The sequence below is a fragment of the Lepus europaeus genome, chromosome 1, assembly GCF_033115175.1.
Source record: "Lepus europaeus isolate LE1 chromosome 1, mLepTim1.pri, whole genome shotgun sequence".
NCBI lineage: Eukaryota > Metazoa > Chordata > Mammalia > Lagomorpha > Leporidae > Lepus > Lepus europaeus.
This window is the reverse complement of record NC_084827.1, coordinates 48,544,107-48,568,057: the sequence shown is the minus strand read 5'-3', so window position 1 is coordinate 48,568,057 and position 23,951 is coordinate 48,544,107. Positions and strand designations below refer to the sequence as shown.

Here is a 23,951-nt window from a genome sequence, read left to right as displayed (position 1 = left end):
TGTGTCTTCTATTCTGTTCTTGCATTTGGTAGTGTCCTTTTCTCTGTAGGTCATCGTAGAGATGAGGCTCTGTGGTTTTCCCAAAGCCTGGGCGGATCTCAGTGGCTCCTGGGCAGCAGGGCTGCAGGCAGGTGGAGAGACCCCATGGCAGAGCACGTGGGTCCTGGAGCTGGGCTGCTGCATTCAGCTCAGCACTACTGCTGCGCTGGGACAAAACACCGTCCCCACTCATCTCCCTGTCCCCTGGACACAGTGTGGGGAGAATCTGTCCGGTCTTCTTCCTGTGCATTTATGCATATGTAACACACATGAGGACTCTTCGCAAAGGTCATGGAAAATGTGGATTATAAAAAAAGCCGTGCATGGATTTTAAGAACTTTTTGCACCAAAGTAAACTTAGGTTTGAATTTTATGTTTCTGTGAACTTTCTGAAATACCCTCATAGGTAACTTTCAAAATACATATGTGGAGAAGTTGCCTTCTTTCCCGGCTCTCTGAGCCTTCACATCCCTTTACCACCCTCAAGGAAAAGTGAGTTGGGGGGCACTGTAGTCTCACTTGAGTGCAGGTGCTCTGAAAGACAGGTTTCGGCTCTAGATCAAGGGGTCCAGCCTCCTGTTGCTTTCCTACTAAACTGTGTCATCTCTCCATCCTCATGGGTACACTTTAAAAAATGGGGACCACAAAGCCCTTGTCTCGAAGGGTTAAAATCTAGGATGAAGTTATTCGGAGCTTGTTGCCAACTCTGGCAGTTCAAAGTTATGAAATGCTGTTGCATCACCCGGGCATTCCCCGCTTCTGCTCTTTTCTGTCCTTCATGCGCACGTTGGCTTGGCTCGGGTTGGGCATTTGGAAGCCAAAGGGGGAGCGTTTGGGTTGTCACCCTGTTGGAGCAGTATCTATAGGCACTTGGGGTCCAGGAGCCAAGGATGATACATGTCCCCATAGTGTCCAGTGCAGGCGCTCCAACTAGAACGTGTTGAGCCCCAAGTGCTTAGGATACCCTGTAGAAGAAGCTAACCACCTACAAGGTATCCAGAGAAAGAACTGAGCTAACAATGGGGGCTGCATCTCCAGGCACAGGGATGGCAGTGGGCGCAGGACCAGGAGGGTCAGGTGATGGCCAGGTCAGAAATGCAGAAGCAGACCAAGTCCAAGTCCATCTGCCTGTAAAATGGAACACACTCAGAGAAGCAAAGGGGTGGATATGGAAACTGGCAAGGACCAGAAGATGTGCCGTCCGAATCGAGATGGCACCATGGGAAAAGAATATATAAGCTTTTTTTTTTTTTTTTCTGAATTTTGTCATCAATTGCCAAATACGTCTTCATTTGAAATGGTTTCTTGGGAGGCACAGAGTTAGACTTTGTGGCGCCACCTCGCCAACAATATACTTCCAGAAAGCCCTAGGTCATTGCTGACTGTGGCTCCTTATGGAAAAGAAATGCAGTTATGCAAAAGACAAATGAGTGGTGCCCCTAAGTTAGAAGTTGGTGAATGTTCCTATTGTCTGGGTGGGTTGGGGCTCTGGGCCTACAGAGCCAAGTCTGAACAAGCCCACCACTGTACTGGGGTGGAGGGAGAGAATTCCTCCGCCCACTGCAGAACATGCTGGAGGGAATTCCAGCCTGCAGCTCTGCATGGTGCCCCTCAGGAGTCAAAGGGTCACACGAGGAGTCTGTTGACTCTTAGATAGCAGAGGGAAGGCACGGTTTCCGTCTGGGGCCCTGGCTGTTGGAAAAGGCCAGTTTCTTAAAAACCCAGGCCAACTGGCAGTGTGGGGCTCTGGGTAGCAGCTGTCTTCCTGTCTCACCTGTTTCCCTGCATTTCTTTAGGCGACAGGCACAGGTCACTCCCCTGCCCACCTGTGTTCTTTGCTCGAATTGGGATCTCTTTGACCATCACCTATCTTATCCTTCATTTCCATCGTGAGTCAGGAGACCATCGGTGACTGGATTCTTGAACAAACTATAGTAAGGCATAGCAAACTATATTGTTGTTAGTAAACTGAAATCTTGTCTCTGTGATCCTAGCCACAGAGTATGTGACCCCAGGAGTGATGGCCAGACTAGAGGCAGGCAAACTGCACACAGGTTGCCTAATGCAGCCCACTGCCAATCTTGGTAAATAAAGTTTTGTTGTTGTTGTTGTTGTTGTTGTTGTTTTTTAAGATTTTATTTAGTTGAAAGACAGTTAGAGAGAGGTAGAGACAAAGAGAGATCTTGGATTCACTGGGACACTCCCCAAATAGCTGCATGGCCAGAGCTGAGCCTATCGGAAGCCAGGAGCCAGGAGCTACCTCCAGGTCTCTCATATGGGTACAGGGGCCCAAAGACTTGGGCCATCCTCTGCTGCTTTCCCAGGCACATTATCAGGGATCTGGATCAGAAGTGGAGCAGCCGGGACTTGAACTGGTGTCCATATAGGATGCCGGTGCTGCAGGCCAGGGCTTTAACCCACTAAGCCACAGAGCCCGTCCTGGCAAATAAAGTTTCACACCCACTTGTTCATGTATTTCCTATGGTGCTTTTGTGCTGCACTGTCAGAGCTAAGGCATTGTGAGGAAGACGGGATGGCTTGCGATGCCTAGAGTACTTCCTGTTTGAGCTTTATGTAAAAAGATGAGCCGTGGGCTGGATAGGCGGCTGCATCCTGCGGGACTAATCATCTCCATCTCCTAACGTTCATTCCAAAATGGAGGTTAGGTGGTTGAGGTCAGAAAAGAGAAAGGGAGTAGGAGAGGTCAGAAAAAAGAAATCGCATGTCTGAGATGAACGGTATTGAGGGTTTTTGCTTTCAACAAAATTGAAATACCCACAAAGGGTGGCAGCACACCTTGCATTGTCCCAAACCCTGGAGACCATGGTGCTCCGAGGTGAGGCCGGTGGCAGGAGGTGGCCTGTTGCCTGATATCTAGGATCAGTGCTTTGTGTCCAGGGGAGGGAAAACTGCAGGTTCCCCGGGAAACGCCGTGGAGTGGCCATGGCCGCCTAGCGGGAAGAGCTTGTTCCTGAAAGGAGGCGTTTGCCAGCTATTAGGGGCTGTGGGGTCTGGTAGTGACAGGGCAGCAGGAGGCAAGTGGCACAGAGCTTCTCAGGGGTTAGAAGGGGTGGGGCTGGCGCTGTGGCGTGGCAGATAAAGCCACCACCTGCGGTGCCGGCATCCCATCTGGGAGCTGGTTCGAGTCCCTACGTCTCCTCTTCGGATCCAGCTCCCTGCTATGGCCTGGGAAAGCAGTAGAAGATGGCCCAAGTCCTTGGGCCCCTGTACCTGCAAGGGAGACCAGGAGGAAGCTCCTGGCTCCTGGCTTCGGATTGGCACAGCCCCGGCCGTGGTGGATCTTGGGGAGTGAACCAGTGGAGGGAAGACCTCTCTGCCTTTACCTCTGCCTCTCTCTAACTCTGCCTTTCAAATAAATAAATAAATCTTAAATTTAAAAAAAAAAAAAAGGAGCGAGATTTGGGGGAACTGGGTAGTGAGGGAAGGTTTCATGGGCAAGCTTAGCTGTAGTGGCCATTTACAGAGAATCTGCACATAGGGCAGAGCAGTTGTAGGGGTGTGTGTGTGTGTGTGTGTGTGAGAGTGACAGCAGCCTACCTACGGGGGTAAATACAACTCCCTTTCATGGTTGATATATCTCAGACTCAGAGAGGTGAAGTGGCATAGCCAAAGACAGTTCAAGTGAGGGGAGAGCAGAGCTGGGATCTGAAACCAGGCCTGGGGTGGGCATTTGGCCTAGGGGTTAAGATGCTGGTTAGGAGCTTGTGTTCCCTATCGGAGTGCCTAAACTTGAGTCCTGGGTCCAGCTTCCTGTTACTGCCCACTCTGGGAGGCCACAGGTAATTGGGTTCCTACTCCCTGCACTGCGGAACTGGATTGAGTTCCTGGCTTCCAGTGTTGGCCTGGTGCAGCCCCAGCCATTGTGGGGAGTGAAGTGCCCACAGGTGTGAGCTCTCTCCCTCCCCTGACCCCATCTCCTAAAGCCAGCCCTGTGTAGACTGTGTGTGCTGACAGCAGACAGTAAGGACTACCTGTGGCAGCAAGGCCGGGGCGCTGGCCTCAGGGAATAGTCGGGTCAGCTGCAGAGTCAAGGGGAGTCTGGCTTCCCCCAGGAAGAGTCTAAATCGCCAGGCCACTGAGAGCCGACTGTGTTCCTTGGGCAGAGGAGTCTCGTGGAGGAATGGGAAGGACGTGGAGCAAGCAGGGAAAGTGGGTCCTCCTGGCCACGGGCCGTAGGCTGCTGCCCATCCTGCCCTTGATGTGCTGGTGTATTTCTGTGAGCAGGTGCGGTATTCTTCATTTACCTGCCTCCAGGGGAGGGTGTTTTCAGTAAAGGGACATAGTAAAACCTAGGTGAAGTCCACTGATGACAAGACAGATTGTACTTACAGTTGATTGTGGGATTCTTAGGGCTCATCAAAATGACTGTGTTGGTTTTTTTTAAATGCTATTCTTGGGGGCTGGCATTATGGCCATTGTGGCATCTCTTCCTGAAATGCCAGCATCCCATATGGGTGCTGGATTGAGACCTAGCAGCTCTGCTTCCGATCTGGCTTTCTGCTGATGTACCTGGGAAGGCAGTGGAGGACAGCCCAAGTGCTTGGGCCCCTGCACCCATGTGGGAGACCGGGAGGAAGCACCTGTCTCCTGGCTTCAACTGGGCCCAGCCCCGGGCATTGCAGCCATTTGGGGAGTGAACCAATGGATGCAGGATTTCTCTCTCTCTCCTTCTCTCTCTGTGACTCTGCCTTTCAAATAAATAAATAAGTCCTTAAAAAAAAAGAAAAGAAAAGAAAAGAAAAAGCTGTTCTTCGACTAGCTGATGGGTTCATCCTAACTGTTCTTTCTATACACACGGTCTTTCCTTTCAAGAGGAAGTTTTGGATTCTGTGCCCAGTGACCCCATAAGCAATACCAGGCTCTAGGTCTGCCTGGATTTTGATCCCTTTCTCATAAGAGAAAGGAAAACCCAGTGGACCTCAACAGCTACCACCTTCAGGGCTGGTTTATGATTGTTTGGATCCCAGTGGAGGTGAGAGGTGGTTGGAGAATCTGTGTAGTGTGAGTGCCCTGGGACGTGTTACACGGTCACGTGTGGACCGACCATTCTCCTTCCGCCACGTGACTGTGGGAAATTGACTGAGAATGTTCTTGGAAGGGGAGGTTTCTTCTTGCAAGGTCCTATATGTGGGCTTTCTGGTAGGCGGGGCAGGCAGCACAGGGCCAGAGGAGCCTTAGCAGCTCCCGGCTTCAGTGAGAAATGAAAGCCCAGTGCATTTTCGAGCAGTGACTTGATTGCCTTGCAGAGGGGGTTCAGGAGCGACGGTGGCTGTGGTTAAACTGCCTTGCGGCCGTCTGTGAAATCTGATGGTGGGCTTTTCGGTGGAGGGAAAGGAATGTTGGGCAGTTCAGCTGAACGGGCTCTTGTCCTCTGGAAAGTGCCGGAGCTCTGCTGGCTCAGGCGCGCCCCTTGTGGCCAGACGAGGAAGGCAGCCGCCTCTGTGGGCCTGGGCTGGTGCCTTCCCAGCAGGGCAATGATAGCACGGTGTGCCTTTAGCAGCGAAGCACATGAGAAACTGTCCGAGACGTTAAAGGTAAACTCAACGTCAGCACGCAATCCTTGCCCCGAGCGTGGATCCAGTGAAAAATCTACTTAGGACTACACTATAGTGTGTACCTTTGTATCCTCTGTGGAGAAGAAAGAACTTTCTAAGCCGACTAGGAACTATGTGACATCTATCTCAGTTGTCTCAGGCCTCTGGGAGACGTGGGGTAGGCAGGCCCCATAAAGTGGGTATTGGGCCACCCCTGCGATCCTCAGAGGGCTGCCCACTGACCGCCGCCCACAGGGCAGGAGCAGACGTTGGAGTCTCGCGGATTACAAATGGCATCTTTGTTCTTCTCTTACACAGCTGGTCAGGTTTGTGCATCGTTGGTGAACTTGCAAAGTCAGGACTCTGTACCCCGTGGAGAGTGTAACATGTACACACACACGTGCGTACACAAACACGGAGGGCACCAACACCCAGGGAAGTGCATAGTTAGGACTTCTCGAAATGGGGACTAGTGACCCTCCATGCTAGCGTGTCCTGGGACTTTGTTAGACACGCAGATTCTCAGGCCCCACCCATCCCTCCAGAGTCCCACCCTGGGGGTGGAGGAGTGGGGCTGCCACCTGCGGTTAAGGAAGCCTCCAGGGGGTTGTGGGCCGGGTGACCCAGGTAACTCTGTTTCTAGAAGATGACTGAGTTTTCCCAAAGACATGAAAATCCATTCCTGAAATGTAAACAACATAGAGTCTTCAGGTAGGGCATTCTCTCCATTCTTCCTGCCCAAAGCAGTGCTTTGTCCAAGCCATCCTCTTATTCCTCTGGGACGGCACTAAGGAAAGTCTCATGGTCACATGAGTTTGGATGAGCTAAGCAAGCGACGCAAGGCAGGGTGTAGCTGGGGGTGGGGGGGGACAAAGGAATGGTACCGGCCACAGACCTGTGGCTGGGGGACACGGATGCAGGCGTTCGGAGCAGACAGCAGGACAACCAGTTCTGGAAGGCGCTCTGGTGGGACGTCTTCCAGACACAGCTCCTGGCCCGTGAGGAGCTGTCTTGGGGAGGCTGAGGCTGGGGCTGCTGTGCTTGGCCGGCGTTGACATGGCTTCTCCTCTAGAGGTGGCGTGTCCCTGGAATGCCCACACCGTTGACACTGTTCAACTCCAGCTGCCAGCTAACCCTGCACGTGACACTGCCTATGGGGAAAACAGCTTCAGCTGTGCCCTACCCTCACACTCCACAGTCTCATTAAGGAAACATGACAGTATATTTGCAGGGTGTTTAAAATGTATTTAATCCAACATTTTCCCAGAGTGGATTTGAGGCCAGAGTTACATGTGCTTACTTGCCTTTTTGTACACATATTATGACACATCAGGTGTGGGTATGAAAACGATGTGTTCCCTTGCAGCTTGGGGCTGTCAGCTGGGGCTGGGTGGCACTGGCAGGATAGGTGATCTTGGTCACAGCTATTGGCAAGGACACTGATTGGCCCATGCGTGAGACGCTGGTGCTGTGGAGACTCAGTGGCTCCAAGACTCCTTGTGTCACGTCCAGCAATTTTAAAAAAACTTATTCAGGGCTGGGCCAGGCCAAAGCCAGGAGCTAGAACATCCATCCATGTGGATGGCAGGGGCCAAAGTACTTGGACGCATCAGCAGGGAACCGGATCGGAAGTGGAGCAGCTGGGACCTGAACCGCTGCCCATATGGGATGCCGGCGTCACAAGTGGTAGCTTAACCAGCTGTGCCACAAGGCTGCCCCTGTTATCTGGCATTTTAGGAGCTGGTGCTTGTGGTGCTGGGGTGATGACCACAGTGTGAGACACCCACAGATTAGTTCAGACTTAGCTGAAAGCCTTTGTAAACTAGCTACTTTAAATGGCCTTAGTTTTCTTTGCACCTAGTTGATTGCATTTCACTGAGTAGTCCCTCTTCTGTTTGTGCCCTGCTTCAGCCAGGGCCGGTGAAGCCAGGGGCTGTGCGTTTTTGCTGTATCTTAGGCCAGATGCAACCTGAACAGTCTCCCGGTGCCATGGGCTCAGGGAAGCGGACGCTAGAGGGAGGCAGAGGCACGGTGCTGAGTCTGGGTCCTGGCCCGGCCTTTCTTTGCTGTGCCTCTTGGCCTGTTTCTGCATCGGAGGTTACTAGAATCCCTCTCGGTGCAGTCACTCTGAGGGCTAAATGAGATGGTGTATAGCAGCTATTCCTGCAATGCAGCGCCTGGTACATAGTGAGCCGTCGGCGGTAGCTGCTTGCTTTTCGGGTAACAGGAGTGATATTGTTAGGAAAGGGGTTAGATGGCCACGTGAGGGCTGGGAAATGTGCTGCAGCCTCCCCACGGAAGGGTGCTATGCTGTCCTGGATAGTGGACGTCTTCCCGTGGGAACAGGGACCAGGGATTCTCAGTGCCAAACCTTGTCGCTGGAGCTCTGCATGGAGGTCTGAAGCATCGCTGTCTCCCTTCTAGCCTGTGACTGTGACCCCAGGGGCATCGAGACGCCACAGTGTGACCAGTCCACGGGCCAGTGTGTCTGCGTGGAGGGTGTCGAGGGGCCCCGCTGTGACAAGTGCACACGAGGGTACTCGGGAGTCTTCCCCAACTGCACGCCCTGCCACCAGTGCTTTGCCCTCTGGGACACGATCATCGCCGAGTTGACCAACAAGACGCATAGGTTCTTGGAAAAAGCCAAAGCCTTGAAGATCAGCGGCGTGATTGGGCCTTACCGGGAGACCGTGGACTCGGTGGAGAAGAAGGTCAATGAGATCAGAGACATCCTAGCCCACAGCCCCGCGGCCGAGCCGCTGAAAAACATCGGGAATCTCTTCGAGGAAGCAGAGTGAGTAGCTCTGAGCTGGTGTAACAGCTCACTCTTTTTTTTTTTCCAACTTGATGAATAAACAGCAGAGACTTCCTGGCATGGTGCTTCTGCCAAAGGGTTTGGCTGGTCCTGGCAGTGAAAACAGACCTGGGCCGTTCGTCATCCACGGTCCTGACTCTGGGCATTTGGATGAGTGAACGTTGGCGCGTCCCTGGGGTCCGCAGTTCTGGAAGCCGCAGTGTAAACTGTGTGCGTGTTTTATTCAGTGCTACTGTTTGCGAAACCATGCTCCCAAGCAGTGGAGACCAGAGACCCCTGACTGAATCTCTTCTCAGCTGTGCACTGGGCTTTGAACCTGAATGATGGAATCCCCAGGCCTTTATTTTCCACTCCGGGGAGGAGATGGAGGCTAACACTGGCCTTGCAGAATAACTAAAGGATTGATCTGTGGAATGGTAATATAATTGCACAAGACATAATGTGATTTCTTGGTATTATAAATAGCGTCACTTAAGGGTGATTCCATTACCATTAAAAAAAGACTGTGTACTCCCAAGTTGTTTCTGTTAGGAAAGGGGTTAGATGGCCACGTGAGGGCTGGGAAATGTGCTGCAGCCTCTGGTCTAGACCAGTGCCGCAGAATTCCTCCAGTGACGGCAGCTGCCCTACAGTGCCAAGTCCTCCTCCCAGCTCTCTCTGGGTGATCACCTGTCTGTCGGCTGGTGGCGATTTTACCAGGCTATGCAGGGGACTGAGCTGAGTCACTCAGCTTCTCAGGGATCATTCTTCTGTCCTTTGTCCCAGCCTCACCCCTGCTGCCCCCAACTCCCGACCTGGGAGCTGAAGGGGCAGAGTGGGAAAGCGTACAAAGCTTTCGTCCCCCAGGTGCTATAGGGTTTTCTTGTAGACTCACCGCATGGGCATGAGCGAGAGAACTGTTTCATAGCTAAATGTGCACTTTGAGAAGGCGATTTTACATTATAATAATTTCAGCAGTGTTTGTTGTATTTGGTGGGCCTCTGGTCACAGTCTCCAGGAAGCCAGATGGACTTTTCTATTTTTTCTTTATTTATTTGAAAGGCAGAGATGCAGAGAGGAGGAGAGAGAGAGAGAGATCTTCTATCTATTGGTTCATTCCCTAAATGACTGCAACGGCCAGGACTGTGCCAGGCCAGCAGCCAGGAGCTTTTTCTGGGTCTCCCATGTGGGTGTAGGAATCCAAGCACCTGGGCCATCTTCCACTGCTTTCCCAGGCCATAGCAGAGAGCTGGATCGGAAGTGGAGCAGCCAGGACTTGAGCTGGCACCCATACAGGATGCTGGCACTGCAGGCAGAGGCTCAACCTTCTACACCACAGCCCCGCCCCAGGACTTTTCATTTCATACTGCTGTTGAGAAGCAGGAAGGGCACCGTGGACATAATTAGCTCAGTGCCTTACAGCAGGTTCTTCCTGAAGACCGTCTAGATTTAAAGTAACGGGTTCCAGGGTGGGCATCTGGGGCAACAGACTTGAGACGCCTGCATCCCTTCTGAGATGCCTGGGTTTGTGTCCCAGCTTCCTGCTAACGCACACACCAGAAGGCAGGAGACAATGGCATAGATACCTGGGTCCCTGACCCTCAAGTGGAAGACGGGGCTTGAGTCATCTGATCTGCTGGCTTCAGCCTGGCCCAGCCCCGGCTGTTGTAAGCATTTGGAACATGAATCGGTGGATGGAAGACCTTATTGTCTCCTCTATCTTCTCGCTCGCTTTCTCTCCATCCTTCCCTCCCTCTTTCTGCCTTTCAAATAAGATGAGAGTAGACATTTTTAAATGTAAAAAGTAGAGTAACTGATCTTTGGGTTTAATGCCCGGGTTTTGTGCCCAAGGCCACGTGGTTGCCCTGGGCGGTAGGCAGTGTGTGTGCTGTGGGGGAGCTGACACGTTTAGCGTGGTCTCGCCCTCAGTAAGGCTCAGCCTCCTCACGTGCAGTCACCACCAGGTGTTGGAGCCATGGTCTGAGTGAAAGCCCGCTTAGGAAAGGAGTTTTGGTCTTGGTCTCTCACCTCTGGGAGAGTTAAAAAAAAAAAAAAATGTGGTGTCCCTTGAGCCTGCCCAGAGATGACATCCCCAAAACCACTCTGTTTGTACCTTTACTGGAGGCTGATTGCAGTCATCTCGGGAAAACGAGTTTCACTAAGCTTTTTTGACATAATATCCAAGGGCAGGCACACGCTTCTGTATCCAAAGTGGCCTTGTTTAAAAATATACCAGGTCGGTTTTGATTTTTTTTTTACAGGATTGCTAACATTTTTTGAGACCTGCGAAAGCCTTTGAGAATCAACAGAGTAACAGAAGCAAAGCACTGAAAAAACCAGCTGTGTTTTCCCCAATAAGTCACTGGGTTTATAAAATATAACTTAATTTTCCCAGGTGATCCCTTTAAGAACTTTGCAGACATTTGGGGAGTGAACCAGTTGATGGGAACTGTCTCTCAAATAAGATTTTAAAAAGGTACTTATTCTTGAAGTAGGTCATTTTATTATCTCAGCCTTAAATACCATGCTGCTAATGGCCCTCACCCTTTCAGCATCTCTACCCTTTCCCAGCTGTAATTTTATACCTTGGGTCCCTGAGAAGATGGTTGTGTGTAATGAGACGAACCAGCAATTCTCAGAGGGAATGTCCACTCAAATAGCGCATTCTGTGTGGCCTACCTGCCTCCCACACACTGTATGGGGGGCTTCACAGAGTTCATAGAAGGCGGATTAAATAATACAAATTATTCATGCACTTCATGCACTTAAAAAATTATTTGGATGGCAGAGTGACAGAGAAAAAACAATTATTTATTTGGAAGGTGGAGTGACAGAGATCTTCCATCTACTGGTTCATCCCCCCAAATGCCTACAATAGCCAGGGCTGGGCCAGACCAAATCCAGAAGCTGGAAACCCCATCCAGGTCTTCCAAATGGGGCCAGGGGCCCAAGTATTTGAGTGGTCATCTGCTGCCATCCCAGGCACTCCGACATGGGACTGGGACATGGGCAACCCAAGCGGCTGTTTAACCTGCTGCACCCCAACGCCAGCCCCTCCATGAACTTTTTGATGCTTCCTTGTATTTGTATGTGTGAAACACACACACAAATAGGTATAACGTTGGAGACAGGAAGACAGAACAAAATACAGGTTTGGGACTCCAAATGAAATATTGTGAAAGCTACATGTAGCACCTTTCATTGCCAGTAGACGGCACCTTTTTTTCTTTGGAAAGGTGAAAGTAGGGTGCTGGGTGGCAGGAGGGGGCTCATGTGGCAGCCCTTGGTCTGAAGGGGAGAGGTCTTTCAGAGCAGGGTTGGGCGGCCCCACTGACCTTCTCCAGTCTTGAGTTTTTAGTGTCTTAGGACGTGGGTGGGATGGTTTGGGCTTGAACTCTGCTCATGCATGCTCATCGTACAGCATGGCCTGGGAATCGTGCGAGCCCTCGATGGCCATGACACGCCTGCATGCGCTGTGGGGTGGTCTCGCTTCACTCCCCTATGGAGCAAGAAAGACTGTTAGGTCTAATTATGATCTCAGAATCAGATCAGTACTCAAGTCACCTCTGCCACAAAAGACCAAGTTGGATTGAAATTACAGAGTGACGGGTACGGTGTTAGTAGAAAAGGTACGAGAGACTGAACAGTTCTCCATGGGTTTATTTTACATAGGTAAGCTTACCTTTCCTGTTACAGGAAACTCACCAAAGATGTGATAGAGAGGATGGCCCAGGTAGAAGTGAAGTTATCTGACACAGCTTCACAAAGCAACAGCACGACCGCAGAACTGGAGTCTCTACAGGCAGAGGCAGAGAACCTGGACAACACTGTGAAAGAACTCGCCGAACAACTGGAATTTATCAAAAACTCTGATATTCGAGGTGAGTGGTTTTTTATACAAATATGCAGTCCTAGACAATGGATTTAAACCATGTGTCTAAACTCTGGGTATAGCGTCTTCAGGAAAAAAAAAAAAAATGAAGTACTTGTAACGATTAAAAACTTAGTGAATCTCTGGCCAGATGAGGATTAAGGTCTTCATTTTACAAAATGTGGGACACAGGGCACAGAGAAACGAAGGGGCATACAGTGGTTCCCCAGTGTGAATGACAGTATTTGTTAAAATGGTATTTGTGGCCAGTGCCACAGCTCAATAGGCTAATCCTTCGCCTTGTGGCGCCGGCACACCGGGTTCTAGTCCCGGTTGCCCCTCTTCCAGGCCAGCTCTCTGTTGTGGCTCGGGAGTGCAGTGGAGGATGGCCCAAGTGCTTGGGCCCTGCACCACATGGGAGACCAGGAGAAGCACCTGGCTCCTGCCTTTGGATCAGCGCAGTGCGCCGGTTGCAGTGGCCATTGGAGAGTGAACCAACGGCAAAGGAAGACCTTTCTTTCTGTCTCTCTCTCTCTCACTGTCCACTCTACCTGTCCAAAAAACAAAAAAACAGAATGGTACTCGTGTCCTGACTTTCCCAGTGAGTAGTTTAACCCCCTGGCCTTTTCTTGGAGCGTGGTTCTTTTTGACAGTTACAATACTGAATTGACATTTCTGCAGATCCTTTCATATTTGGGAATGTTGATTGGTCAGGAAATAATTTTTGCAAATCCTACACTTAGGGGCTGTTGTAGGCCATCTTGAACCGCCCCAAAAAGTCAAAGTAGAAGTAATGTTAGATCACCCTGGCCATCCTGTTTTATGCAGTTGGTAGCCTTTGGGTTTAACTAGCTTCCTAAAATGTCAAAGCATAACCACGTTGTTTTTCTGTGCCTAATAACTCGTCGTTGGCTGGATCTGAATAAATGACTTAGGAAAGGGAGAAATCAGCTGGCCTGATTATCAGCAAGCTGCCTGATAGCAGCTATTAAGAGCTGGATGTTGGCCTGCACGTAGAGACATCTGTGTGATGAACTTATTTTTCAGTTTTCACCCAGATGGTCTGGCGTCCTTCAGAGCTAGGCAGACTGCTCATGGGACAAGGTAGATACCCTGCTCTCAAGGAGACAGCTCTACTATTTCATAAATACCTTCTTTCTTGAGTTTAAAAACTCAACAGGAGACTTAGGGCCAGAAGACAGCACATGTGAGCACCGCTTGGTGAGGAAGCTCGGTACAACACAGTAAACTGTGGCAATGTCATTTCCTGCCCTAGGCGCCTTGGACAGCATTACCAAGTACTTCCAGATGTCTCTTGAAGCAGAAGAGAGGGTGAATGCCTCCACCACAGATCCCCACAGCACCGTGGAGCAGTCAGCTCTCACGCGAGAAAGAGTGGAAGACTTGATGATGGAGCAGGAGTCCCGGTTCAGAGAGAAACAGGAGGAGCAGGCCCGCCTTCTTGATGAACTGGCAGGCAAACTGCAAAGCTTAGACCTGTCAGCTGTGGCCGAGATGGTAAGATCTCGGGCTTTGGCCTGGTTTCTGTGATGCGAGGAGGAACAAGCCCACCCTGCCTGTGTCGATAATACTGCTCAGTTTGCAAAGCCATCAGCACGAGTGAGGCTCACAGGCTCAAGTCTCTGGACCAGGGTGGGGCTTCCGTGACCCATGCGTGGCCGGGCTAAGGGAACGCCAGCATGTGCGTTTCCAGCCTTCCCCTCTCTCCCAGCCATTTCTCTGAGGCCCAACAGAAGAGTAAGGACCATTTCTGGGGGCTGTTAGATTGACTCAGTGACTTCTTGAAACGATTTTTTTTTTTTTTTAATTTGCTGTGAGATGACTAGAGCCATCTCCGAGGAGTTTAGAATGGTTCTGGCAGGTCCTTCCCCCCAAACTTCAAGGACACAAAAGAATTTTTTCCATGGTTATTAGCTAAACTGGCCCTTTGTTCCAGTAACTTTACCTGGTGAAGATTAACCGTGCAATCTGCCTAAAAGGTGGATTCATTTCCTAGGAGCTTTTAAAAAGCGACTCCGGTGCCAGATGAAATCGAGTACTGAGTTTAATGAAAATTGGGCAGAAGGCCAAAAGAAGCCAACCTGAACCTGTTCCTGACTCCCATTTCCTTTGTTTTCCAAGGAAGGTCACCCCCTGAGAGAATCTGCAGGGCAGTTTTTCGTAGAGTAAGGCTTGAATTCTCTCAGCCTGGAAATACAGAGTGAAAGAGGAGGGTACATGACTAGCAGACTGGGAAGGAGTCGATCCTCCTGACTTTGTTCAAATGATTGTCCTGGCCCCACCGAAACTTTCTTTGAAAAGGACAAAATGCGCTATCTGTATTGAATCGTGACCAACTGTATTGATGCCTGCAATGTTTCTCTTTCAGTGTAAGGAACTGGACAACATCTAATGGAGATAGGGACTAAGTAGACCACTTCTCACTAAATGAAACAGGCAGAGGAAAACAAAAACCCAGGGGCCAGAGCAGTGTGCAAATGACTCCAGCCAGTTGACAAAGTTGTTTCATACAGACATGAAATGCCAGTCCTCCCAGCCCTTTCCATTGTTTTGATTCCTTCCTTACAAAGAATGACAAAACAAAAATCAGTCATTGCCAACAAGTAGAATCTCTGCAAACTACACCGAGAAGCAGCGAAGCGGGCCCCAGGAGCTGTCCTGGGTGTGGAGGACAGGCACAGGGTCCCTGTGGTCTCTCCAGCGTGTGCCTTCCCTGTGCTCACTCGGGCTTGGCTGGCTTCCCTGGGTCCCTTAGAGTGCGCCATGTAGGCTCTATACCGTCATTTTCTGGTACAGAAATAGATGTTGCACCCTTTGTGTTTCTTAGGTACTTCAGTCCTTTGTCTTTGGGGATATTTAGCTAGGCCTATGCTTTTTTTTTTTTTTTTTTTTTTTTTAAATGCCTGCCTCTTGAAACAAAACAGATCTTCTGGTGTGCTGTCAGATTGTTTTTACAAAGTATCCTTGAGACCATCATTGTAGGTTTGGAGATACAGTGGGGTTACAATTAAGTTATCAGGCCAAAGAGCTGACTGTTTTATTCAAAACCTTCTTGTTTGGAAGTATTCCTTGTTTGGAAGCATTCTGGTAATTGCTTTTCGTTGCCTCTTTCCAGTATGAACATTGTCTACAAAAGGATGACTCCAAGGAAGATTCCTTCCCTGTCTAACCTTTTCCATCACAGAGCAGGCTTGTAACGTTATCAGTTTGCGTTTGTGTGCTGTGATCAAGGAGTGACAATAGGGAAGTTTCTAGAAGACTTGAAAGGAAGAGGACTCTGAGTGCAGGGAGGGGTAGTGACTTGGAAAAGCTGCATCCACCTTCGTCCCTTCGTACTGTTTTCTCCTCCTTCCCCCCACTTCCATGCTCAAATCCCACAACCCACACGTCTTTCCCCAGCGAACGGCTGCAATCCTCAACAGTCTCCCCTCTGCCCACTTTCCTCCATGCATCCAGCCCTGCCCGTGGTAAGGAGTGATCCGTCTCACTAACTGGATGTGAAGTTACTAAAATGCCCGCTGTTAGGCCTTTTATGGTTCTCTGTTCGCCGTAGCAGTTAACAAGGTGAAACAGAGTTCACAGTGCTGTTAAGTGCCAACTGGTTAGGGGAAAAAAGGGGGAGGGGATTCTTTAGCTCCTGCATAGGCAGAATTCAACATGGTACCACCACCAGTGTTTGCACCCTGGGCAGAGCCATATGGCACTCTAAGTCACTTGGGCAGAAGGCACTGAGAGGCTGTCAGGTTTCCTTGGCCATCAGCAGGTCCGCTTATCCCTAAGCTTTTTGTTCCTCTCTGCCCCGGGCTCCTGAACACGCTGTTTTGGAGCACCCTTGCTGAGGACCACCTACACGTTCTCTGGGGCCACCCAGGCCCTCGCAGCTGTGCGGCTGCAGCAGACTCACTATGCAAACCCTCTGTGCCTGATCCTTGGCTCGTTGCAGACCTGTGGCACGCCTCCAGGGGCCTCCTGTTCCGAGACTGAGTGTGGCGGCCCCAACTGCAGAACCGACGAGGGAGAGAAGAAGTGTGGGGGGCCTGGCTGCGGCGGCCTGGTCACTGTCGCCCACAGTGCCTGGCAGAAGGCCATGGACTTTGACCGAGATGTCCTGAGCGCCCTGGCTGAAGTGGAGCAGCTCTCCAAGATGGTAATTCAGTGACAGGGCCAGTTTTTGTTCAGTCTGTTTGCTTGCTTTCAGTTGTGGACTGGAAGATCTGAAAGGCAGAAGCCTGTTCTGAATGCAGGCTGAAATGAAGGGGCATTTCATAATCAAGTAAGAACGCTGATGTTTCTGGCAGGTCAGGGGAAGAGGTGGGGACATTTTATTCACAGAGAGTTTAAGAATCGCTCGTCTCCTCACTCACGGGGCAGTAACACAGTCTTTAGAGCAAGACGTTTAAATCTTAGATGACAACAGCTAGAGATGACCAAGTTACCTTACATGGATCCAGGGTTATTAGTACATCCAGGTGTGTTAAAAAATTCTGTACTAAGCAATTGAGCATTTATTTTTCTAAAGTGATACATACTTTTCAACTGAAGTATTTACCTCGGTAACCTGAGAAAAACAGGGGACACTTGCTAGGCTACTGAAAGTTTGGGAAGCGTTAAAACAACTTGAGAAAATTTTCAGTGCTAGCTCTTATCTCTGTAGGAAGTATTAAATACTGAATGATGTCAGTCTAAATAGGACAACAGTACTTGCTTGAATGGGAGAATTTGTCATTCCAAATGCTTGGGCTTTCAACATCATTTTCTGGACCAAGTGAAATTGTTCCATGGATGAAATGATTGATTCTTCGTATTCAGGTCTCTGAAGCAAAACTGAGGGCTGATGAAGCAAAACAGAACGCTCAGGATGTTCTGTTGAAGACAAACGCAACTAAAGAAAAAGTGGACAAGAGCAATGAGGATCTTAGAAACCTGATCAAGCAAATCCGAGACTTCCTGACTCGTAAGGAGCTTTCTCATGTTCATACTACTTTTAAGGTATCTGTTCCTGTGAGATTCTATTTGAGAGGCCAAATTCAAATCTGTATTTTACATAAATCAATTTCTGAGAGTATAATGTCTCAGAGCAACATGTCCAGAAATGGAAAGTATTCATGTGAAGAAAAGTATATGTAAGTAACCTTCTCTGCTGTTGGGCACTTACAAACCTAACAGGGTGCTCAGGGTGAAGATATGGAGTCAGACACAGACTGAGATCACTGAATCTGGAATCTGGACTCTGTCTTAGCAGCCTTCATTCAAGGAAGAGAGGTTACTTCAGCATTACCAAATCTTTGTAGTTTTTTTTTTTTTTTAAAGATTTATTTATTTGAAAGGCATACCATTCTCTGGTATACTCCCCAGATGCCTGTAATAGCCAGGCAGGGCTGAACCAGGAGCTAAAGTACTTGGAGTACTTGGGCCATCTTTGCTGTGTTCCCAGGAGCATTACCAGGGACTGGATCAGAAGTGGAATAGGCTGGACTTGAACTGGCTCATGTGGTATACTGGTGTTGGCAGGTAGCAGCTTAACCTGCTGTGCCTCAACGTTGGCCCTGAAATGTCATTATTTACAAAATATTATACCTCCAGTTTAACAGCCCTGCACCTTAAGCATTCTGTAGAGAAGAAAATTTGTGGTCAGTTGTGGAACTGATATGTTGGGGCTGACACTGTGGTGCAGTGGGCTAAGCCTCTGCCTGCGGTGCCAATTTGAGTCCCGGCTGCTCCACTTCCCATCCAGCTCTATGCTGTGGCCTGGGAAAGCAGTAGAGGTCCAAGTGCTTGGGCCCCTGTACCCACGTGGGAGACCCAGAAGAAGCTCCTGGCTTCAGATTAGCTCAGCTCCGGCCATTGCAGTCATTTGGACAGTGAACCAGCAGATGGAAGACTTCTCTCTCTGCTGCCTTTGCCTCTCAGTTAACTCTGCCTTAAAAAAAAAAAAAAAAAAAAAAAAAAAAAAAAAACGGACAGAATTGACATGTTGCTGGTCACAGTGCAAGAGTTATTAGCAAGGATGGTTTGGGCTGTAAGTTAAGGAAAACTCTGACTTGAAACAATGAGGACTGGTGGCTGGTGTTACAGCGTAGCAGGTTAAGCTATGCCAGCATTCCATAATGGCCTGCTCAGCTGTGGCTGTTGTGGTCTTCTGGGGAGTAAACTGGTGGATAGAAGACAGATCTCTCTCTCCCTTCTCCTCTTTCAAATAAATTAACCTTCAAAAACAATGAGGATCTATCGCATCTCAAGTTTGACTACTTTTCACATTTGACATCTGAAACTCCTTGGCTCCCGTGATAACATATTGTCTGGTTCTCCTGCTTTTGTGACTGGATTTTCTTCCTTCCTATAATAGAATTTCCTGAATCTAGCTTATAAGGGACACCAGCTCTTTCTATCTGTATTGACATGGTTTGTGCTATATACCCTGGCCTCTCTGAACCATTCATTCCCCTAGACCATCGCATAACATGTTCTGCATGAACTGTGTCTCCTCCCAGAAATGTCAAGTCCTGTTACTCTTCAAAGCCTGATCAGTTCCTCATCCTCCACGAAGTCTCACAACCCCAGCCTACCACAAATTCTAACAGTACTCATCTCCCCCCTCAGTGAGAAACAGAAAGTGCCTGTCCCTGGTGCCAGCCCACGGGGGCTGTTCCCAGGGTGGACGAGGACGAGTGGCTGAATGGGCGAGTCCTCTGATTCTGCACCTGTCTATGGCCACTTTTGCTCTCCACAGAGGACAGTGCTGATCTGGACAGCATCGAAGCGGTTGCCAATGAAGTACTGAGAATGGAAATGCCTAGCACCCCAGAGCAGTTGCAGAACCTGACGGAAGACATCCGTGAACGAGTCGAGAGCCTCTCTCAAGTAGAGGTTATCCTACAGCAGAGCGCGGCTGACATTGCAAGAGCCGAGATGCTGTTAGAAGAAGCTAAGAGGGCCAGGTATCTGAGGACGTGATGGTGTCTAGGGGGCTGTGGACAAACACACGGTTTCCTGAACCAGTGAATGGTCTTTCTCAAAGCCAGTACTTTCTCATATTCATATACAATATATTGTCTCATTGTTTTCCCTAGCAAAAGTGCAACGGACGTTAAAGTCACCGCAGACACAGTAAAGGAAGCCCTGGAAGAAGCGGAAAAGGCCCAGATTGCAGCCGAGAAAGCACTTAAACAAGCAGATGAGGACATCCAGGGGACCCAGAACCTGCTGACTTCTGTAAGTTGCTACTGTCACTGTAGCAGGTGGGAGAAAATGCCCACCTTATTCTTGAGTCAGAACAGCAAGTGCGCTTGGTAGATACCTCTGAACAGAAAGCCTTACAACTGAACATGAAAGGTCTGCTTTGACCTAAGTACCTGACTGCCTCCCTCAGCAGATGCTAGGAGTGGAGGCTTGTGTTCACGGGACAGGGACTCTGAAGGTCCTGGAGCATTAAGCCCCCTTTGGTTTTTCTCCTCCACAAAAAGCCTAAAGAAGATGAAAACTGAGGAAACAGAGTTAGTCACTGTTCCTTTAAATTTTGTGCCCATAAGACCTTTTCGTTACTGTTTTCTGAGAATTATTACAACACTAAAAGAATTTTCTGAGGTCATCAACTTTGAGGCTGAAATTATGTGATTTGAAACATTTACAAATTTTAGCACGTCCATACTGATTCATCGGTTTCTTTACAACAGTGTTATTCAGAATTAATTCTATGGTACAGACCCATACATGAAAATACTTTAATTGCAAGTTACAATTTTCTCACCTACATTAACTTTCAAGTTTACACAGAAATCCCTCTTCTCACAGCTGCTCGTTCTTTAGCCAAAGTTTGCAGGTTCCCTTAAAGTGCTTTCCTAACACATCGTATTGCCTGGGCGTACTTACTGTCAATAAGGACACTTTAACATCAGCCTCAGCTTCATCAGAAGTACCAAAACAACAACATGCACCTGTAGGTTACAGCAAAGACTCCAGTGGCACTTCCTACAAGCTGTGCTGAAATTCTACTTTGCACTTCGTAGTAGTTCTTTGGGTCTAGAGCAAATTGCCTTGGAAATCTTCCTCTAAACTTGTACTTCCTACCATTCCTTAAACTAATGGCCTGCCCCATGACTGACTGGTTTGCAGATTGAGTCTGAAACGGCAGCTTCTGAGGAGACCTTGTTCAACGCCTCCCAGCGCATCAGCGAGCTCGAGAGAAACATGGAAGAACTGAAACGGAAGTCTGCCCAGAACTCGGGGGAGGCAGAGTATATTGAAAAAGTAGTGCATTCTGTGAAACAAAGTGTGGAAGACATCAAGAAGGTACAGAAACCTTTCTAACTGCATAGTTTATAAAGGGTATGAACCTAACATGGTTTCTTCCTCAAGGAGCAAGTCCTGGGTCCTCAAATCCAAACTTGGGGGTCAGAGTCCTTAAGCATACTGAACTTGTACTGCTGCCCTGTCTGGTGTTTAGAACAATCTGTAGGGTGTATCGTAATTACCTGGCCATTGGAGAAAACTTCTAAAGGAAAATGGCAGGAAAAAAAAAAAAAAAAGGATTCATTACAGAGAACAACTTAGCAGGAAACCAAATCTTGCCTCTTCCAGACCTAAAGTTGAATTAACCACTCCTCACTCCTCACTAGAAAGTACCGTATTATGCACACTGCTCAAATTTCTAACTAGGAGCCAAGCACTAACTAGAAGTCTGTGGGCACGTTTACCTCCAAAGATACTGCTTTAAACATACGGAGGTGGTGTTGATACTGCTGGGTGACTGAGTTTGTCTCCTCACACCTTACTGATGTTCAGAATTTCTGGTGGAAGTAATTGTAACCTCTAGGAACAACACAAAAGGAACTTTGATGTGCCTTAGGGTTGGGGAAGACAAAACAGGGAGCAGCTGTCGTTGCTGAGAGTATATATCCCCCAAGTAGTCTGCTGACAGAATTGAAATGTCCACCATGGTTAGTTTGATGTGCAAACATCTTTCCAGATCAGCCCCTTTCTCCCTCCTCAGCCGCTGCTTGCATATGCTACTATCTTACCCCTCCTTCTTCCATCTTTCGTAAAAATCTGCCTTTTCTCTTTGAGTTCCTGATATCAAGTCTCTTCAAACCTTCAATTAGTCAAGATCCAGATGGATGGTTGGCCATTTCTTCTGAATTGGCTTCCTTTGATGTCTCATCTACTCTACTTTCCTAAAGAAAAATGCTAATCAAGAGAATAAGGGATTAGTCCTAGGGAATCTAAAAGGTTCTTTGAAATATTTTTCAAATTCATGTCAATTGGACATTCGATTCCACCGTTTCGAGATGTTTTTAAATTACCTGCCATTGATAAGCTGACGAAACCTGAACAGCCTTGCTGGCTTTTATCCAGAATGCACACCCTCTGAGCTCATGTGTATGTGATGCAAGCTTGCCACCCTTATACTACTGCTCTTAGATGTCATCACTATATCCCCTCTGTGTGTCTCAATGTGAAACTGCAGGTTCTCGATGGGGAACTTGGTGAAAAGTACAAGCAAGCAGAAAACGTCATAGCCAAAAAAAGTCAAGAGTCAGCCGACGCCAGAAGGAAAGCTGAAATGCTACAGAATGAAGCAAAAACACTTCTGGCTCAAGCAAACAGCAAGCTGCAACTGCTGAAAGGTGGGTCTCTCCACTTGGGCTCATGTTTTTGTAGAGCTGGTTTCACTTAAAAGGTGAAAATCAACTCACTTTGTGTCAGGCGTTTAACTAGAGCCTCACACGCAAAGATCAGATTAGGTTTTAAAAAATCGTAATATGGCATAAGCTGTTCCAACTTGCTTCTTGATTTTATCTTCCACAGATTTAGAAAGAAAATATGAGGACAATCAAAAATATTTAGAAGATAAAGCTCAAGAACTAGTGCGGCTGGAAGGCGAGGTCCGCTCACTCCTCAAGGATATAAGCCAGAAAGTTGCTGTTTACAGCACCTGCTTGTAACAGGAGGGAGGGCTGGAAGCATGTGACACCTGCGTGACCAAAGAGCTGCGTTTAATAAAGTGAAACTCATTACCTATTTAATGTTCTTAACCACCGGACTTTGTATGGAGCTAAATAAAGTACAGCGCTTTTGTATAAATATATACTTAGTATAATTCACTTACTTTGACTGCTTCAGTGGACATGAATCTTTTTAACAAAGAGTGTTATTTTCACTATAAATGGATTTATAAATGTTTACTGCCTCCACGAAGACCTGAATTTGTTATGTCTGTAAACAAGCTACTCCTCACCTATTTCATTGGCCAGCATCCTCCTAAACCCTCGCACTGGGCGTGTCAGGCTGGGGAGGAGGAGAAGGGATGTAGCCTAACCCACCCTCACTGTTTCATCGGCTGCTCGGTTGTGTCCGTGAGTATTCCTCGCTCTGGGACTGAGAACAAGTAGCAAATCCTACAAGGTCAGGAGGGTAGACCAGGGCTTGTCCTGACTGCCACCTAGGGGAGGGCTGAGTTTTCACACACTGCTCCTGCCAGCTGAGCTGTGCTACACAAAGTACAGGACAATGCTCTAAACCTTCTCTGCTGCCGTTGAGGTCGGAACCATCGACCCACAGAATAAAGGAAACTGCTGGACTGTTAGCTGCCAGCCTTGTCAGCTTTATAGCTCATGCTGGATGGGTGTTGTCCTCACACATCTCTTAGAGCAAGACTATTCTGTGGACCATTTAACCACCCACACATCCAACACAGCTGCATCTGAAACTAGCTATGGACAAAAGTTACATAAACAGCTATAATAAGGCAGCTTCCCTGTGTTTCAAGGCAATTATTTGTCCGTGTTACTGAGATAATCACCCTACTACCTAGCACAGTCATCATGCCCCATCTACTACAGCAACCCACTCTTTATTCAAGTATTTTACTTAAAGTGGTAGAAACCTCTCTACTACTCCCCCATTACTTTTCAGTTAACAACCAAAGATTTCACTCAAAACATTTTATCCATGAGCCATAGTTAACCAAACCCCACCCTTTACAAGCTAAGGAAATATTGAGAGCTCAGCAGATAAACAGTAAGTGAACATTTAAAACTTGTTTTATTCCTAGGAAATTATCACCACCAGCGCCCCAGATAATATCTGCTTTCTCATATTGAATATGAATCCTTTAGGTTGCACTTAACAATTTTCTGTGTCTCTAGCTAAAATCCATGTTAGATCAGATTACACTGCTCCCCAATTACAACTTCTTCCTCGGGAGCACGGCCATGTTTGAGTAATGACAAAGTAACACACTTATCAGACCAGCCCTTCTGCTGGTAAAAAAAGGAAACAGCAACAGAGGGCAGTGCAGCAAGAAGAGAACCTAATGCTGAACCCTTCTTTTACATTTTTTTTCCTTTTCTATTTGAAAGGCAGACGGTGGGGATATCTTCCAGCTGTTGAGCCACTCCCTGAATGCCTGCCTAGAGCTGGGACTGGGCCAGGCCAAAAACTCAACAGGGGTGGCATGAACACAAGTGCCTGCATCATCACCTGCTGCCCCCGAGGCTGCATGTTAGCAATAAGATGGAATCGGAAGCGTTGCTGGGACCTGAACCCAGGCACGCCATAGATGCAGTTGGTCCCCAGAAGCGCCTTAACTGCTGCACCAAACGCCCACCCTGCTCTTCCAATTCTGAAAAGTTCTCACTTGAGGTGAGGATAAAGGCCAACTTTCATTGGTTCA

At 48.5% G+C, this 23,951-nt stretch overlaps 1 protein-coding gene across 1 annotated transcript in view; it reads left to right on the top strand.

The window, feature by feature from the left end:
* The window catches only part of LAMB1 (laminin subunit beta 1), a 72,743-nt gene extending 50,314 nt beyond the window's left edge, over positions 1 to 22,429 (top strand). The window contains exons 25-34 of the mRNA XM_062176551.1: positions 8,019 to 8,388; positions 12,085 to 12,269; positions 13,536 to 13,777; positions 16,224 to 16,427; positions 17,090 to 17,234; positions 19,011 to 19,218; positions 19,351 to 19,492; positions 20,393 to 20,569; positions 21,744 to 21,903; positions 22,085 to 22,429. Of these exons, the coding sequence (XP_062032535.1) occupies positions 8,019 to 8,388; positions 12,085 to 12,269; positions 13,536 to 13,777; positions 16,224 to 16,427; positions 17,090 to 17,234; positions 19,011 to 19,218; positions 19,351 to 19,492; positions 20,393 to 20,569; positions 21,744 to 21,903; positions 22,085 to 22,221 (1,970 nt within the window). The 3' untranslated portion in view covers positions 22,222 to 22,429. The remainder of the gene's footprint in view (positions 1 to 8,018; positions 8,389 to 12,084; positions 12,270 to 13,535; positions 13,778 to 16,223; positions 16,428 to 17,089; positions 17,235 to 19,010; positions 19,219 to 19,350; positions 19,493 to 20,392; positions 20,570 to 21,743; positions 21,904 to 22,084) is intronic.
* Positions 22,430 to 23,951: the final 1,522 nt, after the last annotated feature.